Raw genomic sequence first — 19,230 nt, 5'->3', positions numbered from 1 at the left:
CACAAGACTGTCATTAGAGGCTTATATACACTTTCCCAACTTGAACACATCCTACTTACACCAGATGACTGCAATACCAAGAACAGAGAACACGTGATAAGTTTACAAAGTCCATTCTAACAAAGCCTGCATCTGAATCAGGATATTTATACTTACTATATATTGTATATTTTAATCTTAAATTCTTTTTGGAAAAGACAGAACGTAAACAAATAAGTACTATCTTACATGGAAGAAAAGAACAATGATCTTAAATGCCAAATGATTACCTTGAAATGTTGGCAAACTAGGGCAAGGAAAGTACTAGTAACACCAGGAGTATTGCTGGCAACATGAGAGGAGACAACCTTTTGGTAATAACCATAAGGGTAGAGGCATATAGAGCTACAGTATCAATTTTCCTATTTAAATGTATAAGAGAGTATGTAGTGTTTTGGGTTTGCTCAGTAGGAACTGCATGTTGAAGTACTTAGTGTAATCAAAACATGATCTTAAAAAAATAAAAAACACCCCAAAACCAACATGATCTAGACCACTGATGCAGAATGAAAAAAATCCAAGGTTCCTATCTTTTGAAGGTAATAAAATGTAAGTAGAAAATTTTGTCAGAATTAAAAAAAATTTTTTTAAGGTTCTAGGCCTGTAGTCCTATTTGTCATTCCAACACAGACTGAAGACTGAGGGGCAATGAGAAATTGTTGTGAACAAGACGGCCACAGTGGCACATGCCTATAATCCCAACAGCTTGGGAGGCTGAGACAGAAAGATTACTAGTTCAAAGCCAGCCTCAGCAATGGCGAGATGCTAAGCAACTCAGTGAAATCCTGTCCCTAAATAAAATACAAAATAGGGATAGAGATGTGACTCAGTGGTTGAGTGCCCTTGAGTTCAATCCCCAGTACAAAAAAAAAAATTGTGTACAGAGGGTAAGGAACAGAAACTAGAGCTGTGACTTACTGAAAATCCAGGAGCTGTGTGACTCTTGAGTTGTTATGTCATGTGCCTTCAAGAACAGGGATCCTTATGCCTACATAAGTATAAACCTACAAAATGCTATCTGTCCATTATCAGGACTGTCTGAGGAAGGCATTCTGTGCCCTTTGAAAGAACACTTATTTATAGTTAGCTGTTTGGGATTTGTACTTTACTGAATAAAGAATGGATAGGTCCTCCTTTCTCTATCTTTCATTCAATTAAAAAAATATTTTGTTTTCTTTTAGTTGTCGTCGGACCTTTACTTTATTTATTGATATGCAGTGCTAAGAATCAAACCCAGTGCCTCACACATGCTAGGCAAGCGCTCTACCACCGAGTCACAACCCCAGCCCTCCTTTCACTCATTTTTATCAGCTATTAATTCTGTTGTTGACACAGTCTCATTTATGGGTTCATCTTTTACTAATGTTCTCCCACGAACAATCCTCCATGCCCAAATACTGCTGAAACAGTACTGATATGTGTTTCATAAAGTAACTTGAGAGATTCTAGGGCTACCTAGGGACAACCTTTAATGTAGGGCGAGGGCATTTAGTTTTTGTTTTTTTGGGTTTGGTTTTTTTGGTACTGAGAATTGAACTCAGGGGCACTCAACTACTGAGCCACATCCCCAGCCTTATTTTATATTATATTTAGAAACAGGGTCTCACTGAATTGCTTAGTACCTCACCATTGCTGAGACTGGCTCTGAACTTGGATCCTCTTGTCTCAGCCTCTCAAGCCACTGGGATTATAGGTGTGTGCCACCACGCCTGGCTAGGGCATTTAGTTTTAATCCAGCCATAAAACTGTGGAATAAGAACTCAGATGCGGGATCCAACATGGCGGCCGGCGAGGAAGCAGCGATTCTAACGTCTCCACTTTAACCGGATAAGAAAGACCCATCGGAACAGCCGCAGCCTACCTACGGAGGAACTTCTAGCATAATTCCCTGAAGAAGAGAGCTGCCGTGAACTGGTAGGTTTATTGGAAGTGACAGTTTGTCCCAGAGAAGTGGATCTTGGACGGCCACGCGGGCACAGAAATCTAGTCCCACAGACACCAGCCGCTCCCGCAAGCGGCCCCACCGGGAGGTTTAGCTCTCGCTCTGGGAGGAGCCGCATCACCCGCCCGGTTCCTAACCACGCGGCCACAGCTACCCAACTAGACAGGTGGACCCGAGGCGGGTGCAGAAATCATCTTCTGTAAACAGCAGCCGTTTTTGCAAGCGGCGGTCACCCCAAGTGTCTTGGCCCGCCCCGCCCGAACCGGAATTCGGCCTCCGCCATCTGGTCTCCCCCTGGAAGGCCTAGGGCTCGCTCTGGGAGCAGCCGCATCACACACCCGGTCCCTAACTACGCGGCCACAGCTACCCGGCTAGACAGGTGGCCCCGCGGCGGGTGCAGAAATCATCTTCTGTTAACAGCAGCCGTTTTTGCAAGCGGCGGACACCCGGAGCGGATTGGCCCGCCCCGCCCGAACCGGAATTCGGCCTCCGCCATCCGGGCTCCCCCTGGGAGGCCTAGGGCTCGCTCTGGGAGCAGCCTCATCACGCACCCGGTCCCTAACTACACGGCCACAGCTACCCGGCTAGACAGGTGGCCCTGCGGCGGGTACAGAAATCATCTTCTGTAAACAGCAGCCGTTTTTGCAAGCGGCGGTCACCCGGAGCGGCTTGGCCCGCCCCGCCCGAACCGGAATTCGGCCTCCGCCATCCGGGCTCCCCCTGGGAGGCCTAGTGCTCGCTCTGGGAGCAGCCGCATCACCCACCCGGTCCCTACCACGTGGTCGCAGCTTCCCGGCTCTACAGGTGGCCCCTCCGGCGGGCGCAGAGGTCCAATCCCGCAACCACCAGCAGCTTCTGAAAGCGGCGGCGGCCCGGAGCGGAGTGGCAGCCCAAACCGGCAGACGCCTCCGCCATATCGGCTCTCCCGGGAGGCCCTGCTCTCGCTCGGCGAACAGCCAAACCACCCGCTGGGATCTTAACCACGCAGACACAGCTACCCCGCTCTTCACGTGGCTCCCGGTGGCCCGACTCAGCTAGAAGGGTCCCCGCATGGCCCCGTACATGGCCATGCCCTCCGGGCTCTGCTAATAGCCCTGCCCACCTGGCGAACAACCGGGAAACTTCAAAATCTCTCTGTGGGCGTGACCGCAAGGACCAAAGGACTCTCGACACCCAACTCCCCTTACTGCCAGAGTCAGGCAGACCTGAGACCCACCAACGGAAAGGGCCTAGAGGCCTGCCAGCATGGTAGATACGCCACTCCATTTGGAGTAGGGGGGCAGAGCAGAGCAGCCGCCCGCATCCGGATCAGGCCCAACGACCCGAGGGGGTGATAGTCATATCGCCACAATTGGAGGGGGGGCAGAGCAGAGCCGCCACCCGCTCCCGCAGGGTGGGCAGACCTGCGAACAACCGGCAGAGCAGGCCTAGCGGAATGCCAGCGCGGTATTGAGATCACCCCAACTAGAGAAGGAGCACAGCCACTACCCGCCCTGCAAGGGAGATTTTTCAACTATACAAGAGCAATATAAATAATTAGGGGGAAAAACTCATAATCACAACAGTTTCACCAAGCAGAAAGAAACGTGAGCAGCATGAAAAGACAAGGAAAGAAAGGACCACAAGCAATGCAGGTCAACTCAACTTTCGAAGAGGTAATAGCTGCAACAGATGGAATGTCAGATAAAGAGTTCAGGATATATATGCTTCAGATGATCTGGAGTCTCAAGGAAGACATGAGACAGCAAAATCAGACAATGAAAGATCACATTGACAAACAAATCCAGGAAGTAAAAGATCAATTTCACAGGGCAATAGAGGTAATAAAAAACAAACAAATAGAAATCCTAGAAATGCAGGAAACAATAAACCAACTTAAAAACTCAATTGAGAATACTACCAGCAGAGTGGATCACTTAGAAGAGAGAACATCAGACAATGAAGACAAAGTATTTCAACTGGAAAAGAACATAGACAGCTCAACAAGTCTGCTAAGAAACCATGAGCAGAACATCCAAGAATTATGGGACAATATCAAAAGACCAAATTTAAGAGTCATTGGGATACAAGAAGGCACAGAGCTCCATACCAAAGGAATAAACAGTCTATTCAGTGAAATAATACGAGAAAACTTCCCAGACTTGAAGAATGAGACAGAATCCCAAATCCTAGAAGCCTACAAGATGCCGAATGTGCAAAATCATAAGAGATCCACACCTAGACACATTATAATGAAGATGTCCAACATACAGAATAAGGAGAGAATTTTAAAAGCTGCAAGAGAAAGAAAGCAGATTACATTTAGGGGCAAACCAATCAGGATAACAGCTGATCTCTCAACACAGACTCTGAAAGCTAGAAGATCCTGGAAAAACATATTTCAAACACTGAAAGAAAATGGGTTCCAACCAAGAATCGTGTATCCGGCGAAATTAAGCTTCAGGATAGAAGATGAAATTAAAACCTTCCACGATAAACAAAAGTTAAAAGAATTCGCAGCTAGAAAACCATCTCTTCAAAAAATCCTTTGCAAAACATTACAGGAAGAGGAAATGGAAAATAACATTGAAAACCAACAATGGGAGGTAGGACAGTAAAGGGGGGAAAGTAGTCAAAGAGAATAACAAATCAGGTTTAGTAACATCAATAAACAAATATGGCTAGAAGAACAAACCAGAACTCAATAATAACCCTAAATGTTAATGGCTTAAACTCACCAATTAAGAGACACAGGCTAGTAGAATGGATCACAAAAGAAGACCCAACAATATGCTGCCTACAAGAGACGCATCTGATAGAAAAAGATATTCATAGACTGAAGGTGAAAGGTTGGGAAAAATCATACCACTCATATGGACTGCGGAAACAAGCAGGAGTGTCCATACTCATATCTAATAAAATAGATTTCAAGCCAAAGTTAATTAAAAGGGATAAAGAAGGACACTTCATACTGCTCAAGGGAACCATACACCAACAAGACATAACAATCATAAATATATATGCCCCAAATAATGGTGCAGCTGTGTTCATCAAGCAAACTCTTCTCAAGTTCAAGAGTCTAATAGATCACCATACAATAATCATGGGAGACTTCAACACACCTCTCTCACCACTGGACAGATCTTACAAACAAAAGTTAAATAAGGAAACTATAGAACTCAATAACACAATTAACAACCTAGACTTAATTGACATATATAGACTATACCACCCAACATCAAGTAGTTATACCTTTTTCTCAGCAGCACATGGAACCTTCTCAAAAATAGACCACATATTATGTCACAGGGCAACTCTTAGACAATATAAAGGGGTAGAGATAATACCATGCATCTTATCTGATCATAATGGAATAAAACTGAAAATCAATGATAAAAGAAGGAAGGAATCATCAAGCATCACTTGGAGAATGAACAATAGGATGCTGAATGATCAATGGGTTTTAGAAGACATCAAGGAGGAAATTAAAAACTTCCTAGAGTTAAATGAAAACACAGACACAACATATCGGAATCTATGGGACACACTGAAAGCAGTTCTAAGAGGAAAATTCATCGCTTGGAATTCATTCCTCAAAAAAAGAAAAAACCAACAAATAAATGATCTCTTACTTCATCTCAAAATCCTAGAAAAAGAAGAGCAAAACAACAGCAAAAGAAGTAGAAGGCAAGAAATAATTAAAATCAGAGCTGAAATTAATGAAATTGAAACAAAAGAAACAATTGAAAAAATTGACAAAACCAAAAGTTGGTTCTTTGAAAAAATAAATAAAATCGACAGGCCCTTAGCCAGGCTAACGAAGAGAAGAAGAGAGAGAACTCAAATTACTAACATACGGGATGAAAAAGGCAATATCACAACAGACACTTCAGAAATTATTTTGAATCCTTATATTCCAATAAAATAGAAGATAGTGAAGGCATAGATAAATTCCTTAAGTCTTATGATCTGCCCAGATTGAGTCAGGAGGATATAGACAACCTAAACAGACCAATAACAATAGAGGAAATAGAAGAAACCATCAAAAGATTACCAACTAAGAAAAGCCCAGGACCGGATGGGTATACAGCAGAGTTTTACAAAACCTTTAAAGAGGAACTAACACCAATACTTTTCAAGCTATTTCAGGAAATAGAAAAAGAGGGAGAACTTCCAAATTCATTCTACGAGGCCAACATCACCCTGATTCCGAAACCAGACAAAGACACTTCAAAGAAAGAAAACTACAGACCAATATCTCTAATGAACCTTGACGCAAAAATCCTCAATAAAATTCTGGCGAATCGGATTCAAATACATATCAAAAACATTATACACCATGATCAAGTAGGATTCATCCCTGGGATGCAAGGCTGGTTCAATATACGGAAATCAATAAATGTTATTCACCACATCAATAGACTTAAAAATAAGAACCATATGATCATCTCGATGGATGCAGAAAAAGCATTCGACAAAGTTCAGCATCCCTTTATGTTCAAAACTCTAGAAAAATTAGGGATAACCGGAACATACCTCAACATTGTAAAAGCAATCTATGATAAGCCACAGGCCAGCATCATTCTGAATGGAGAAACACTGAAGGCATTCCCTCTAAGATCTGGTACAAGACAGGGATGCCCTCTCTTACCACTTCTGTTCAACATAGTCCTGGAAACACTGGCCAGAGCAATTAGACAGACGAAAGAAATTAAAGGCATAAAAATAGGAAAAGAAGAACTTAAATTATCACTATTTGCAGATGATATGATTCTATACCTAGCAGACCCAAAAGGGTCTACAAAGAAGCTACTAGAGCTAATAAATGAATACAGCAAAGTGGCAGGATATAAGATCAACACGCATAAATCAAAGGCGTTCCTGTATATCAGCGACAAATCCTCTGAAACGGAAATGAGGACAACTACTCCATTCACAATATCCCCCCCAAAAATAAAATACTTGGGAATCAACCTAACAAGAGAGGTGAAAGATTTATATAATGAAAATTACAGAACCCTAAAGAAAGACATAGAAGAAGACCTTAGAAGATGGAGAAATATACCCTGCTCATGGATAGGCAGAACTAACATCATCAAAATGGTGATATTACCAAAAGTTCTCTATAAGTTCAATGCAATACCAATCAAAATCCCAATGGCATTCCTTGTAGAAATAGATAAAAGAATCATGAAATTCATATGGAATAATAAAAGACCCAGAATAGCAAAAACAATGCTAAGCAGGAAGTGTGAATCAGGTGGTATAGCGATACCAGACTTCAAATTATACTACAGAGCAATAGTAACAAAAACAGCATGGTACTGGTATCAAAACAGGCGGGTGGACCAATGGTACAGAATAGAGGATACAGTAACCAATCCACAAAACTACAACTACCTTATATTTGATAAAGGGGCTAAAAGCATGCAATGGAGGAAGGATAGCATCTTCAACAAATGGTGCTGGGAAAACTGGAAATCCATTTGCATCAAAATGAATCTGAATCCCTATCTCTCGCCATGCACAAAAGTTAACTCAAAATGGATCAAGGAGCTTGATATCAAAACAGAGACACGGCGTCTGATAGAAGAAAAAGCTGGCTACGATCTACATACAGTGGGATCGGGCCCCAAATTCCTCAATAGGACACCCATAGCGCAAGAGTTAACAACTAGAATCAACAAATGGGACTTACTCAAACTAAAAAGTTTGTTCTCAGCAAAAGAAACAATAAGAGAGATAAATAGGGAGCCTACATCCTGGGAACAAATCTTTAATCCACACACTTCAGATAGAGCCCTAATAACCAGAATATACAAAGAACTCAAAAAATTAGACAATAAGATAACAAATAACCCAATCAATAAATGGGCCAAGGACCTGAATAGACACTTCTCAGAGGAGGACATACAATCAATCAATAAGTACATGAAGAAATGCTCACCATCGCTAGCAGTCAGAGAAATGCAAATCAAACTACCCTAAGATACCATCTCACTCCAGTAAGATTGGCAGCCATTAGGAAGTCAAACAACAATAAGTGCTGGAGAGGATGCGGAGAAAAGGGCACTCTTGTTCATTGCTGGTGGGAATGCAAATTGGTGCAGCCAATTTAGAAAGCAGTATGGAGATTTCTTGGAAAGCTGGGAATGGAACCACCATTTGACCCAGCTATTCCCCTTCTCGGTCTATTCCCTAAAGACTTAAAAAGAGCATGCTACAGGGACACTGCTGCATCGATGTTCATAGCAGCACAATTCACGATAGCAAGATTGTGGAACCAACCTAGATGCCCTTCAATAGATGAATGGATAAAAAAAATGTGGCATTTATACACAATGGAGTATTACTCTGCATTAAGGAACGACAAAATCATAGAATTTGGAGGGAAATGGATGGCATTAGAGCAGATTATGCTAAGTGAAGCTGGACAATCGTTAAAAAACAAATACCAAATGACCCCTTTGATATAAGGGGAGTAAACAAGGACAGGGTAAGGATGAAGAGCTTGAGAAGAAGATTTACATTAAACAGGGATGAGAGGTGGGAGGGAAATGGAGTGAGAATGATATATAAGAGGAAAGGAGTGGTAAGACAAGATAATACAAATGGAAGAAATGATTTACGGTAGAAGGGGTAGAGAGAGAAAAGGGGAGGGGAGGGGAGGGGAGGGGGGATAGTAGAGAATAGGACTGATAGCAGAATACATCAGACACTAGAAAAGCAATATGTCAATCAATGGAAGGGTAACTGATGTGATATAGCAATTTGTATACGGGGTAAAGTTGGGAGTTCATAACCCACTTGAATCAAACTGTGAAAGATGATGTATTAAGAACTGTGTAATGTTTTGAACGACCAACAATAAAAAAAAAAAAAGAACTCAGATGCAACATTAAGAGAGATACAATTGCTATAGCATTGCTTTAACTGTATTACTTTTTATAAAAGGAAGAGTTAAATGAAGTTGGGCTGGGGATATAGCTCAGTTGGTAGAATGCTTGCTTTGCATGCACACGGACCAAAACTTTTTTCAAGTAAAGTGGTATACATAAAAACTTGGGCTGTAGTTGTGGCTCAGTGGTAGAGTACTTGCCTAGCACATGTGAGGCACTGGGTTCAATTCTCAGCACCACATTAAATAAACAAACAAACAAATAAAAAGATATTGTGTCCATCTACAACTAAAAATTAAAAAACTTTAGTCTTAAAAAAAAAAAAGAGTTAAAATAAAAATCCAGCCAGGAATAACATGGTAAAATGTAAAAAGATCCCCTACATCACATTAATGAAAAGAATTGCTGATCTGAAGAGACATTTTTCAGAATCATAATACAGTATCATTATTAAACTTGAAAATATCTTAAATTAAGAGATATTTTTAAAAATATACATAACCTTGATTATGAAGAATATTATCAATGGGAGTAGGACTTCTAACTTCTGGCACCACTTCTGCCTTCGGATGAGATGGCTGTGACTGTGAAGTACTGGATTCCATATTTGGAGTCACTATAGCATAACGAAGTAGTTCTTCATATTCTTCCTATGAGAAGCCAAAAATCAATATTGTATTTTAACAGCTATACCGCATAAAACATTCAACCTGACTGGACCTTTTTGTTAAGAAATTTAATTACCATAATAGATTAAAGCTTATCACAATATAGTTTTAGCATTTATTTCAAGCTTGAGTCCTTCAAGTGCTTCTTGTGTGATTTTTAAATTTATGATTAAAAATGTAATCTTAGAAGTTTGAAAAGGTGACAGATTCTGTTAGTGATTCAATACAATTAAAATTTATCTACATTTCTTTCTTATGGTTTAGATGAATTTAACTGAAGATGAGGCATGCTAATAATGAGAATCAGAAACTTCTGCGTTGATATTATGTATCTAAAATAAAAGAAGCAAATTGGAATCTTAGGCTTATAAAATTGCACTGGCCTTTTATCTCCCTCTAATTTTAAATGTACATTTGTCAAGCAGCTAAATTGGTTTCACTGATTTTGAAAAGTAATGACACAAATTTGAGTTTATAAAATAAATCTATGATTGTAGTTCTGTTTTAATCTGTTTTCATACTGAACTTTAAGTAAAATTGTTTGAAAAAAAGGGTTTATGCTGGTCTATGTTTGAAAACTGTTAGTCTTTGTGGCAATAATATAAAAGAGTGAGTTGGTTTGAGTGTTAAACTATATTACATATTTAACATAGACATTTATATTCAGTAAATATTAGATACAGCAAATACAGTTTTTTTTTTTTTTTTACAGTGTATGGTAAGTTTAACAGCAGAAGAGAAACAGAGACATTCTAAAGAGAACCTTTAGGAAAATCTAATCACCAGAATTCCCTTTACATTGCTATAATCAACTTCTTTTTTTCCTTCCTGTACTGAGGATTAAACCCAGGGGAACTCTACCATTGAGCTACACCCACAACCCTTTTTTATTTTTTATAGAAAGGGTCTTATAAGTTGGCCGGGCTGGCCTTTAACTTGCAATCATTCTGAGTTAGCTTCCTGAGTTGCTAGGATCACAAATATAGGCCATCACATGTGACTATAATCACCTTTTTGTTAGTGATGTCCCTTTACCACAATAAAAAGACTTTTCTAAGTTTTAAATTGACATTTTCTGATAGAAAATAAAAGTCAGTATTTAGTTCACGGTTATCACTAAAGCAGAAGGCCCTTAACATGAAAAAAATCATTTAGAATATCAACATACAACTCTGCTGCAGGCCTAACCATGGACCCTCATGGGGGAATGCTTATCTTGATCATTGTGCAGCAGGGAAGTCCTAACAGAACACTATGTTTTGGGACAAAGTGCTGTCAGAACACTGGCAAGCATAATTTCCTTGCTCATTTGATAAGTTATTCCCCTGCTGGTGTAGGGTTGGACTATGTAGTAGTTTCTGGCCTCTTGGGTGTTTTGGCTTCCATAAGATGATATGTATGTATTACCCCTGGCCTATCATGACTGTTATATATAAATTGGCACATACCTGCTATAAAAGTTATTTTTGCTGTGCAATGAAGCAGATGCTGTTCTCTGAAATAGTCCCTGGAGGGATTTCTCCATAACCTCAAGCTCCCCACAGTAGATGTTGGAGGGATAAGCCCCCCAGCACAACTCTAATTTTTATGTTGACAAAAGTAATTACCATTCTTTAAATGGATTTAAATGCCCTTAAATTTAAAAAATATACTTCTTGAGCCATATGTTTTCTACTTATTAAAATCAAGTTCCCAAAGAGATTGATAAGTTAGGGTTAAACACAGGTATTTGTTGGTTCCTATAAACCTGAATGTATATTTATTAGTTTATATAATAAAGTAATAATACAACACAAAGGACTCAAGTGTATATACTCTCTATGGTGGAAACTGCTAGTGGTCCATTTCCCTTTATTCCTTTTAAGTTAATAAAGTTCCAGGGTTTGACCTGGGCAAATGGCCACCCAGCTACATTTCCTAGCCTCTCTTGCTGCTAGGTTTGGTGAAAACACCTGGTCTCTTGGGATTTGAATGGAAATGATGTGTACAGATGTAGGTGAATTCCTTAAAAAGGAAACTGATTGTTTTCTGTTCCTCTCTTCCCATGGAGTAGGGGTGGCAGTAAGCCAGCAAACATAATCACAATACAAACACAAACAATACCCTATAGGGCATGGCAGAGCAACAAGAGAAAGAGGAACAAACTTTAAGATATTCCAGACATTTCTTATTTAGTTGTTAAAGCAGCCAAAAAACAAAACCAAAAACAAAACAAACCCTAACTTATACTTCTCAAACAAGCCTTTAATTTTGGCTAAGAATATATACAAGTATAGCTGTTATAGACTGAAGCTCTAAAATTAAGTGTGGCTGTATTTGGAGATGAGGACTCTAAGGAAGAAATTAAGGTTAAATAAGTCACAGGCTAGGACCCTGATCTGATAGAGTTAGTGTCCTTATGAGAAGAAACAATAAAGAGCCCGTGTTCTCTCCCTCATGTTCACTTACTGCACCCAAGAAAGTTCATGTGAGGACAGAGTGAGAAGATAGCCAGAAGAGAGATCTCACCAGAAACTGACCTGGCTGGACCTTGAGCTGGCACTTTTATCTCTAGAACTCTGAAGAAATAAATTTCTGTTGTTTAAGTCCCCAGATCTATCTATCTATCTACCTACCTTTTTTTTTTTGCAGGCAAAGGATTAAACCCAGGGCCTCACATATGCCAAGCAAGTGTTGTCTACCACAAAGCAACATCCCCAGCCCTCTATTAAATTGTTTCTAATATTTTTTTTAGTTGTAGTTGAACACAATACCTTCATTTTATTTATTTACTGTTATGTGGAGCTGAGGATAGAACCCAGCACCTCGAATGTGCTTTACCGCTGAGCCATAACCTCAGCTCCCTCTATTGTATTTTTAATGGAGGTCCAAGCTAATTAATAAGAATGCTCTTAGGGGATGAGGCTGCTCAGTGGCAGAGTGTTTGTCTAGCTTGTGTGAGTACTGGGTTTGATCCTTAGCAATATATATATATATATATATATATATATATATATATATATATATATATATAAAGAAAAGAAAACAAATAGAATAATGGCATGCTGTCCAGCTGCAACTACAAAAAAAAATTTAGGGTCTCTTCCCTCTGGTGGCAATTAGCCAAATCAGCTCTGCTCAGTTAACTGAATATTATTTCACAGACAGTAAGCAGGGAGGGGGAAGTAGAAGTCAGTGGTTTTCATTTGTGGCTTTTAGCCTGACCTCTATCCTAGAACAGAGAAGTTAAAAAAAAGAAAGAAAGAAAGAAAAGAAAGGAAAAGAAAAAGAAAGCCAAACATAATATTTCAAATTTCTCACAATAATCACTAAGACTCAAAGGGGAGATAATAGTATATAACAATAATATTCAATGATCATATGAATTCTAACTTATTTTGAAGAAAGATTTGAAAAATAAATTATATAAAGAACTATTTTTAAGTTTCATATATGTAGATGTGCAACAAGTGGGGTATTTTCAGTTAAGGATTAGAATAAATAACATTGTTTTTCTAAATTGTCAAAGATAACCTGTCTTAAGGTTAAATAATAATCCTAGAGTAAGAACTAGAGCTTTTAATTTTGGCTGATCCCCAAACCCCAGTGGTTGCACTGATATGACCTTGAAATACAGTTCAAACCATACTTTAACCATCTGAGTTAGGGAAACTTGCTCACAGATCAGAGTTGTGCTTATGAGAAATTATCAGCATATAATAAGCACCACAGATATTGCTTCAGCATTTACCATCTTCTGGTTTATGAAGCCATGACATAATATAGACAGTAACCAAAAACCCCTTAAGAGGAATAGTAGTTTATGAGGAATTTTTGTATTAAATATTTGATTTTACATATTTACTATGTATGTAAAAGTATGTATTTATTTTGTGATATTTTAAAGGTTTTTTATATTTATATTTTAAAGTTTTTCTAGAACTAGAATCCAAAATAACAACACTGAATTCATAGGAAATATGTGCAGGCTTTCAAGTGTATTCCAACAACCAGTAGGATCAAAAGCTGAGGGTTACTAATAAACATACTCTCAGTTGGACTGACATTATAAGCAAGTAACCAACTATACAAAATAATTTCTGGTAGGTCTAGGAGGCTCTTCCCTTTATCTTTCTCAAATTCCATTCTAGAGATTTATTTACAGATTAAACGACCAACTATAATCTGGGGATAAAACCCAGGGCCTTGCTGTGCTAGGCAAAAGTGCTCTACCACTGAGTGACATTCCCAACCCCAATTTTTATTCTTTAATTTAAAACTCTGACTCTAGACAAAAATGACAATTTAAGACTTTATAGGATATTTGTATTTTACTATAAATGAATTACTAAGTTCTTAACTGAAGGAAGTTTGGATGAAGTAAAGATGAAAGGTGCAAAAATGCACCTCAAAAGACAGTACTACACGGGAAAGATACCACCAAAAGGGAAGGCCAAGATGACATATTTATGTCACAATTGTAGACCAATTCATCCTAGTAAATGTTCAGATATTTTTCAGTACCTCCCAATTTCTATATCTATAATTTCATATACTAAAAAACCCATTTGTTCAATAAAATATTTTTCTGAAATTTATCTCATATTATACACAATCAATGAACTTACATACAAACACAATGTGCAGCTTTTCCACTTTTAAGTGATGTTAACTATAAAACTTAAAGTATACCAGGTCGGTATTCTCTCATTTAAAATATAACAGAAATCTGAGTCTGTGTTTTTGATGATGAAACAGAAATAAAAGAAATAAAAAGTATTTCATGTAGACACTACCCCTTCTGTAGTCAACTTATCTGTCAATGTCTAGGGCCTATGCAAAAGACTGTGCTGAATGTTATGGCAACAAGGAATAGAACCTAAACAAGTAGAACACAAGGGAATCTCAGGCTCCAGAACTTTGGATGGCTTAGATACTGTCTCAACTTGCATTAAAAGCAAAAGTTTCAAAACAGGTAGTAGGGCCGGGGTTGTGGCTCAGTGGTAGAGTGCTGGTCTATCATGTGTAAGGCACTGGGTTCGATCCCCAGCACAACATAAAAACAAATAAATAAATTAAATAAAGGTATTTAAAAGAAAAACACAAGTAGTGTATGAAAAAATATCAGGAAACATTTTTTTCCTTTTCTGTTAGTTGAATTCTTTGTACAAAAAACTGTTTGAAGAGTTCATGACTATTTTTCTGAAAAGTTAAAACAATGTGAAGTAACTCCCCAAAATCTTAAAGTAATTCCCAAAGTTTATATTATTGTCATCTGAAACACTCCATTGTAAATGAAATGAATGAAGAATTTATGCCTGGTTTTCCCATAAATTATCACTTGTTTAAAATAAAAAAAGTCATGACATGTCTTCCTACCTGAAGATCTGCAGAGACAAAACTGCCTGGATCGGAGTCATTTTGTATAACTGGAACTGAGCATTTGTCCTCATCTGATGACATTCTGCAAAAATACTATAAAATGGTAGAAACTAATTTTAGTATTTTCCCTTGACATTTAAATTAAAATGGTTTTAAATATATATTCTTACCTGCAAATAAACTTCATGTTATGTGTTAAAAAAGTTTTCATTTAATATATTGAGAACCTTTATACAAAAATCACTGGGCAAGGAAAAAATAATGTTTATATGTAGTAAACTACATGAAAAGTCAAAGAAAAGTGTTTTAGAGAAATTCCCATCGGGGTCTGTCGAGAATAATAGATTGTGATCACTGTTCTTTAGCAGCGTGTGACAACCTGAATCCTGTGTGCTTTCCTGTGAGATACTGAACCAACAGAAAATGAACGATTTGCATAAATTCTCTTCTGGGGAAACCTACTTTTTGGGAATATTATATTAAGAAAAGCAAGCTTATACAGAACTGATTCAAATACACATACAGAAAAATTATTGAAATTCCTAACCAAAATAAATAAATAAATAAATATACCTTAAAAGACAAATAATGATTATTTAAACTATGTGAACACCAGTTAATGTTAAGACATTGGTGAGGAACTGTAAAATGAAGTCCCTATATTGTAAACCATCTGTGAAGTGGTGTGCATATATGCATATATATATATATATATATACACACACACACACACACACACACATACATACATACATACACACATATATACACACATGTATGCATGTCTATATAGACACACATGAAAACATATATACATAGACATACACATATATATTTATTTTTCATTTATGTAATATATATGACAGATGAAAAACTTGCTGTTAGACCCTAAAATAACAGAGGTACACAGTATGGAGATAGAAAGAAGGAGATAGAAAGAAGGGTAGGATTACATGAGTGTGAAGAATTGGGAAAGAAGCCAAGGAAAGTTTTTATAAAAAAGATGGCCCAGGCATTGAGAACTGAAAGACGAGTAGGTCTCATCCTGAGAGATGGATCAAAGATAAAAAGGATATTCTGGGCACCAAAGCAGCATAAGCAAAGACAAAGAGGCATGGTACAAATGCTAAGGACAGCAAGAAGTTTGGCAAGGTTGAAGTGAAGAGTACAAAGAGGGCTTGGCTAAGGATGAAATGAAAAGGTAAGGAGCAGTTAGATCTGGAAGAGAATGATTTGTCATATTAAAAAGATGGATTTTTATTCTAGAGAAGTTATTAAACAGGCCCCACTGGGGATATCTCTGAAGCATTTTTTCTTTGACCTTTCATGTATTTGACTGTACTATAAACTCACTTATGTTGGGATTGAGTATTTTTTCTTGCCTAGCATATCTGATATTAAACTCATTGTTCCTCCTCCCAACCTGCTCGTCTTCTTGTATTTCTTACCTTAGTAGTAGCACTATAATTCCACTTAGTTACCCAAGCCAGAACCTGGAAGCCATCAATAATTCCCCTCTTTCAGGTTGCCTCTGAAACACTGGGATAAAACTGCAAGTGCATGGTACAGTCAGCCCTCTCTTCATCCAGGGGTTCCATATATGTGAATTAAACTAACCATGGGCCCAAAATATATTTTTTAAAAATTGCAATATACTAAATGTTAAGTACAGACTTTTTTTTTTTTTTTTTTTTGGTACCAGGGATTAAATCCAGGGCTGATCAACCACAGCCACGTCCTCAACCCTTTTTTATTTTGAGACAGGGTCTCACTAAGTTACTGAGGCTGGCTTTGAATTTGCTATTATCCTGCCTCAGCCTCCCAAGTCACTGGGGTTACAAATGTGTGCCACTGCACCCTGTGTAAAGATTTTTTTTCTTGTCATCATTCCCTAAAAAAATATAACATGGCAACTATTTACCTAGCACTTACATTGTATTAGGCACTATAAGTAGTCTGGAGATAATTTAAAGTATACAGGAGGATATGCATAAGTTATATGCAAATACAATGGTACATTTTACCATTTATAAAAGAGAATTGGGCATCTACAGATTTAGTTGTCTCTATGTATGGAGGTGGTTCTTGGAATCAATCTATCATACTAATATTGAAGGACAATTGTATATGGCTATACTGGCTATGAAGTACATGACTCCAAGGACTGCCATTTATGATTACTAAAATGTGAATATAAGGCAATAAGAACGTAAAGTGAAGCAATGTGGGAGTCCTCTACTGGAAGTATAGGTTGGTGATCCAGTCTGAGGAATCATTAGCATAACAGGGTCTGTCAAAAAAATGGGAACGGGTGAGAAGACCTATTACAAGTAGTGCAAGAAAATTCTTATCCTGAGGATCAAACATTTGAATTGCATTTTCAGCATAAATGCACTTGTGTATTTCTCTAGAAAAAGGACCTTTAGCTTCCAATATGTATGTGTTCAGAGGGGATCATAACCCTAAAATTAAGGAGCACGATTGTGAATGAGAAGAGGGTTAAAGCCATAGCTGCTAATATTTAAAGTGGAAGAGTCAGGAAAGAAGACTGAAAAGGAAGTCAGAATAGCAGAACTATGAGAGCAGTGTCACAAAGACTTCCAGAAGGGATGAGTCAGTCACATGCCAAAGAAAAATGACCACTGCCCTGATTTTGGCAATAAAAAGTTGCTGGGACATTTGCTTGAATAATTTCATTGGAAATTGGAACAGGTCTCTATCACAGAGGGCTGAAAAACACATGAGACAAGGACATTGAACTAGAAAGGACAGATTCAGAAAAAAGTGCAATATCAGAATGGAAACATAGGTTACAACTAGATTGCCGAAAGGAATTTCAATTTTATTCAGCATTACTCTGAATGATAAGTAAACTAAAACTCCCCATGACTGTCTTTAGTTAAGCCAATTAGAGAGATCAAATGAGCACATATCTGCAGCAAGGAATGGCTGCTTCACTGACTAACTCTTCCACTGTGGTAAGTTGGTTTATTTATATTTTCATTCACATTTTCCTTTAGGATTTGTTTGCAGATCCTGTAAGTAACAGGAAGGGGGAGTGATGTGATTGATGCCAATCATTTAAAAAACGAAGAGCTGGTAAGTATGGGCAAATCTCAAAAACTGTTTCTTAAATATAGATACTGCAGACAAAAAAAAAAGATTATACGTTTGGAAATTTGCTGTTTGCCAGCTACCCTGCTTTATGCTATGCTTTATGCTAACAAGGTGTGACAATTAATCTGAACCCCGACAACCAGTAACATTTTCCATACTGTTTCTAGGTTCAGAAACAAAGCAGAAAAATTAAGATTGCTTTCATGGGTGGCAGATATACACTATTCCAATACGTTTTCAGTGTTTCCTAACATAAGGTATCAGGAACCACAAGATAAAAAGTTTTGCATGGTTCTCAATGCCATGGATATAACGTCCTGGCAATTACCCGGCTGACAGGGAAAGAGGAATTCGGGAATTCAAACGCAACCTCAAAGCAGAAACGTGCAAACTGGCAGCAAGGTGACGATCCCAGTGCCCTTCACCGGTCCCAGCTGCTGCAAGGAGGGGAAGTGCGCTAGCCCCTCTTCAGGGCAGGGACTAGAAGTGGAGGGAAAAAAACAGTAGCAAGTAAGCAAAGGGATATAAGCTTTCTTCCATCATCTTCCAATCCAGCCCTGTTTTAGTTTAAATCTTAAGTCAAAACAATAAAGCGTTATTCCTGGTTATCCCCCGCCCCTACTGTTTAAATGACCAGAACCTACGACAACAGTAACTGGTACACTTTACCACCCTTCCCTCCAGTGCTCTCTTCTCTCGAAAGCCTCGGAGGGGAAAAAAATCTCGACCCTGAGCACAAAACGCTCAATTGACCGCTCTCGGAGAAGATGCCCCCAGGGTCTCCCGGGTGGAGGAACTTTAAATCTCCCACCATACCTCGGCCAGCGATGCAGGGCCCTCGATGCAGGGCCCCTGGGTGCCACTAGCCACCCTCTGGGCGCTCCACCAAATACCGACTCCTCACTCTTGTTTCCTTGCTGCGTCGCCGCTGAAACCACAGCAAGCCCTGCTGCTATCTTAGAACTAACCTGACAGTTTCAAACTGCAAGGAGGAATTAAAGACAGCTCTGTGCATTGGCCCCCAGCGTCAGCAATCTGCCGTCTGATTGGTCCAGGGGTAGGGGGCGGGGCTTTGGGCAGCCGCGGGACAAGCAGGAATTAGGCGATTTAAGCGAGCTCCGCCCCTTGGTATGGGCTGGTTCCTAAGGGCGGGGTCCTAGGGAGCCCCACTCGGGCCTGGGGCTGAGAATTGCGCGTGCTCACTTCTGTTCTGCAGAAACGGTAG

The 19,230-nt window shown here is 38.9% G+C and overlaps 1 protein-coding gene across 8 annotated transcripts in view; it reads right to left on the bottom strand.

Annotated features, from left to right (window-relative positions):
- The window catches only part of Poc5 (POC5 centriolar protein), a 45,650-nt gene extending 26,642 nt beyond the window's left edge, over positions 1 to 19,008 (bottom strand). For 6 of the 8 annotated variants that reach the window (XM_040272395.2, XM_040272399.2, XM_040272396.2 and 3 more), the window contains exons 1-3: positions 18,822 to 19,008; positions 14,886 to 14,981; positions 9,362 to 9,509 (exon numbers count right to left, since the gene is read on the bottom strand). In XM_040272395.2, the coding sequence (XP_040128329.1) occupies positions 9,362 to 9,509; positions 14,886 to 14,969 (232 nt within the window). In that variant the 5' untranslated portion in view covers positions 14,970 to 14,981; positions 18,822 to 19,008. The remainder of the gene's footprint in view (positions 1 to 9,361; positions 9,510 to 14,885; positions 14,982 to 18,821) is intronic. The other 2 variants (XM_013360185.4, XM_005328942.5) reach the window with 1 other exon arrangement.
- Positions 19,009 to 19,230: the final 222 nt, after the last annotated feature.

The sequence above is a fragment of the Ictidomys tridecemlineatus genome, chromosome 1, assembly GCF_052094955.1.
Source record: "Ictidomys tridecemlineatus isolate mIctTri1 chromosome 1, mIctTri1.hap1, whole genome shotgun sequence".
NCBI lineage: Eukaryota > Metazoa > Chordata > Mammalia > Rodentia > Sciuridae > Ictidomys > Ictidomys tridecemlineatus.
This window is presented reverse-complemented; position numbering and strand designations above follow the sequence as displayed.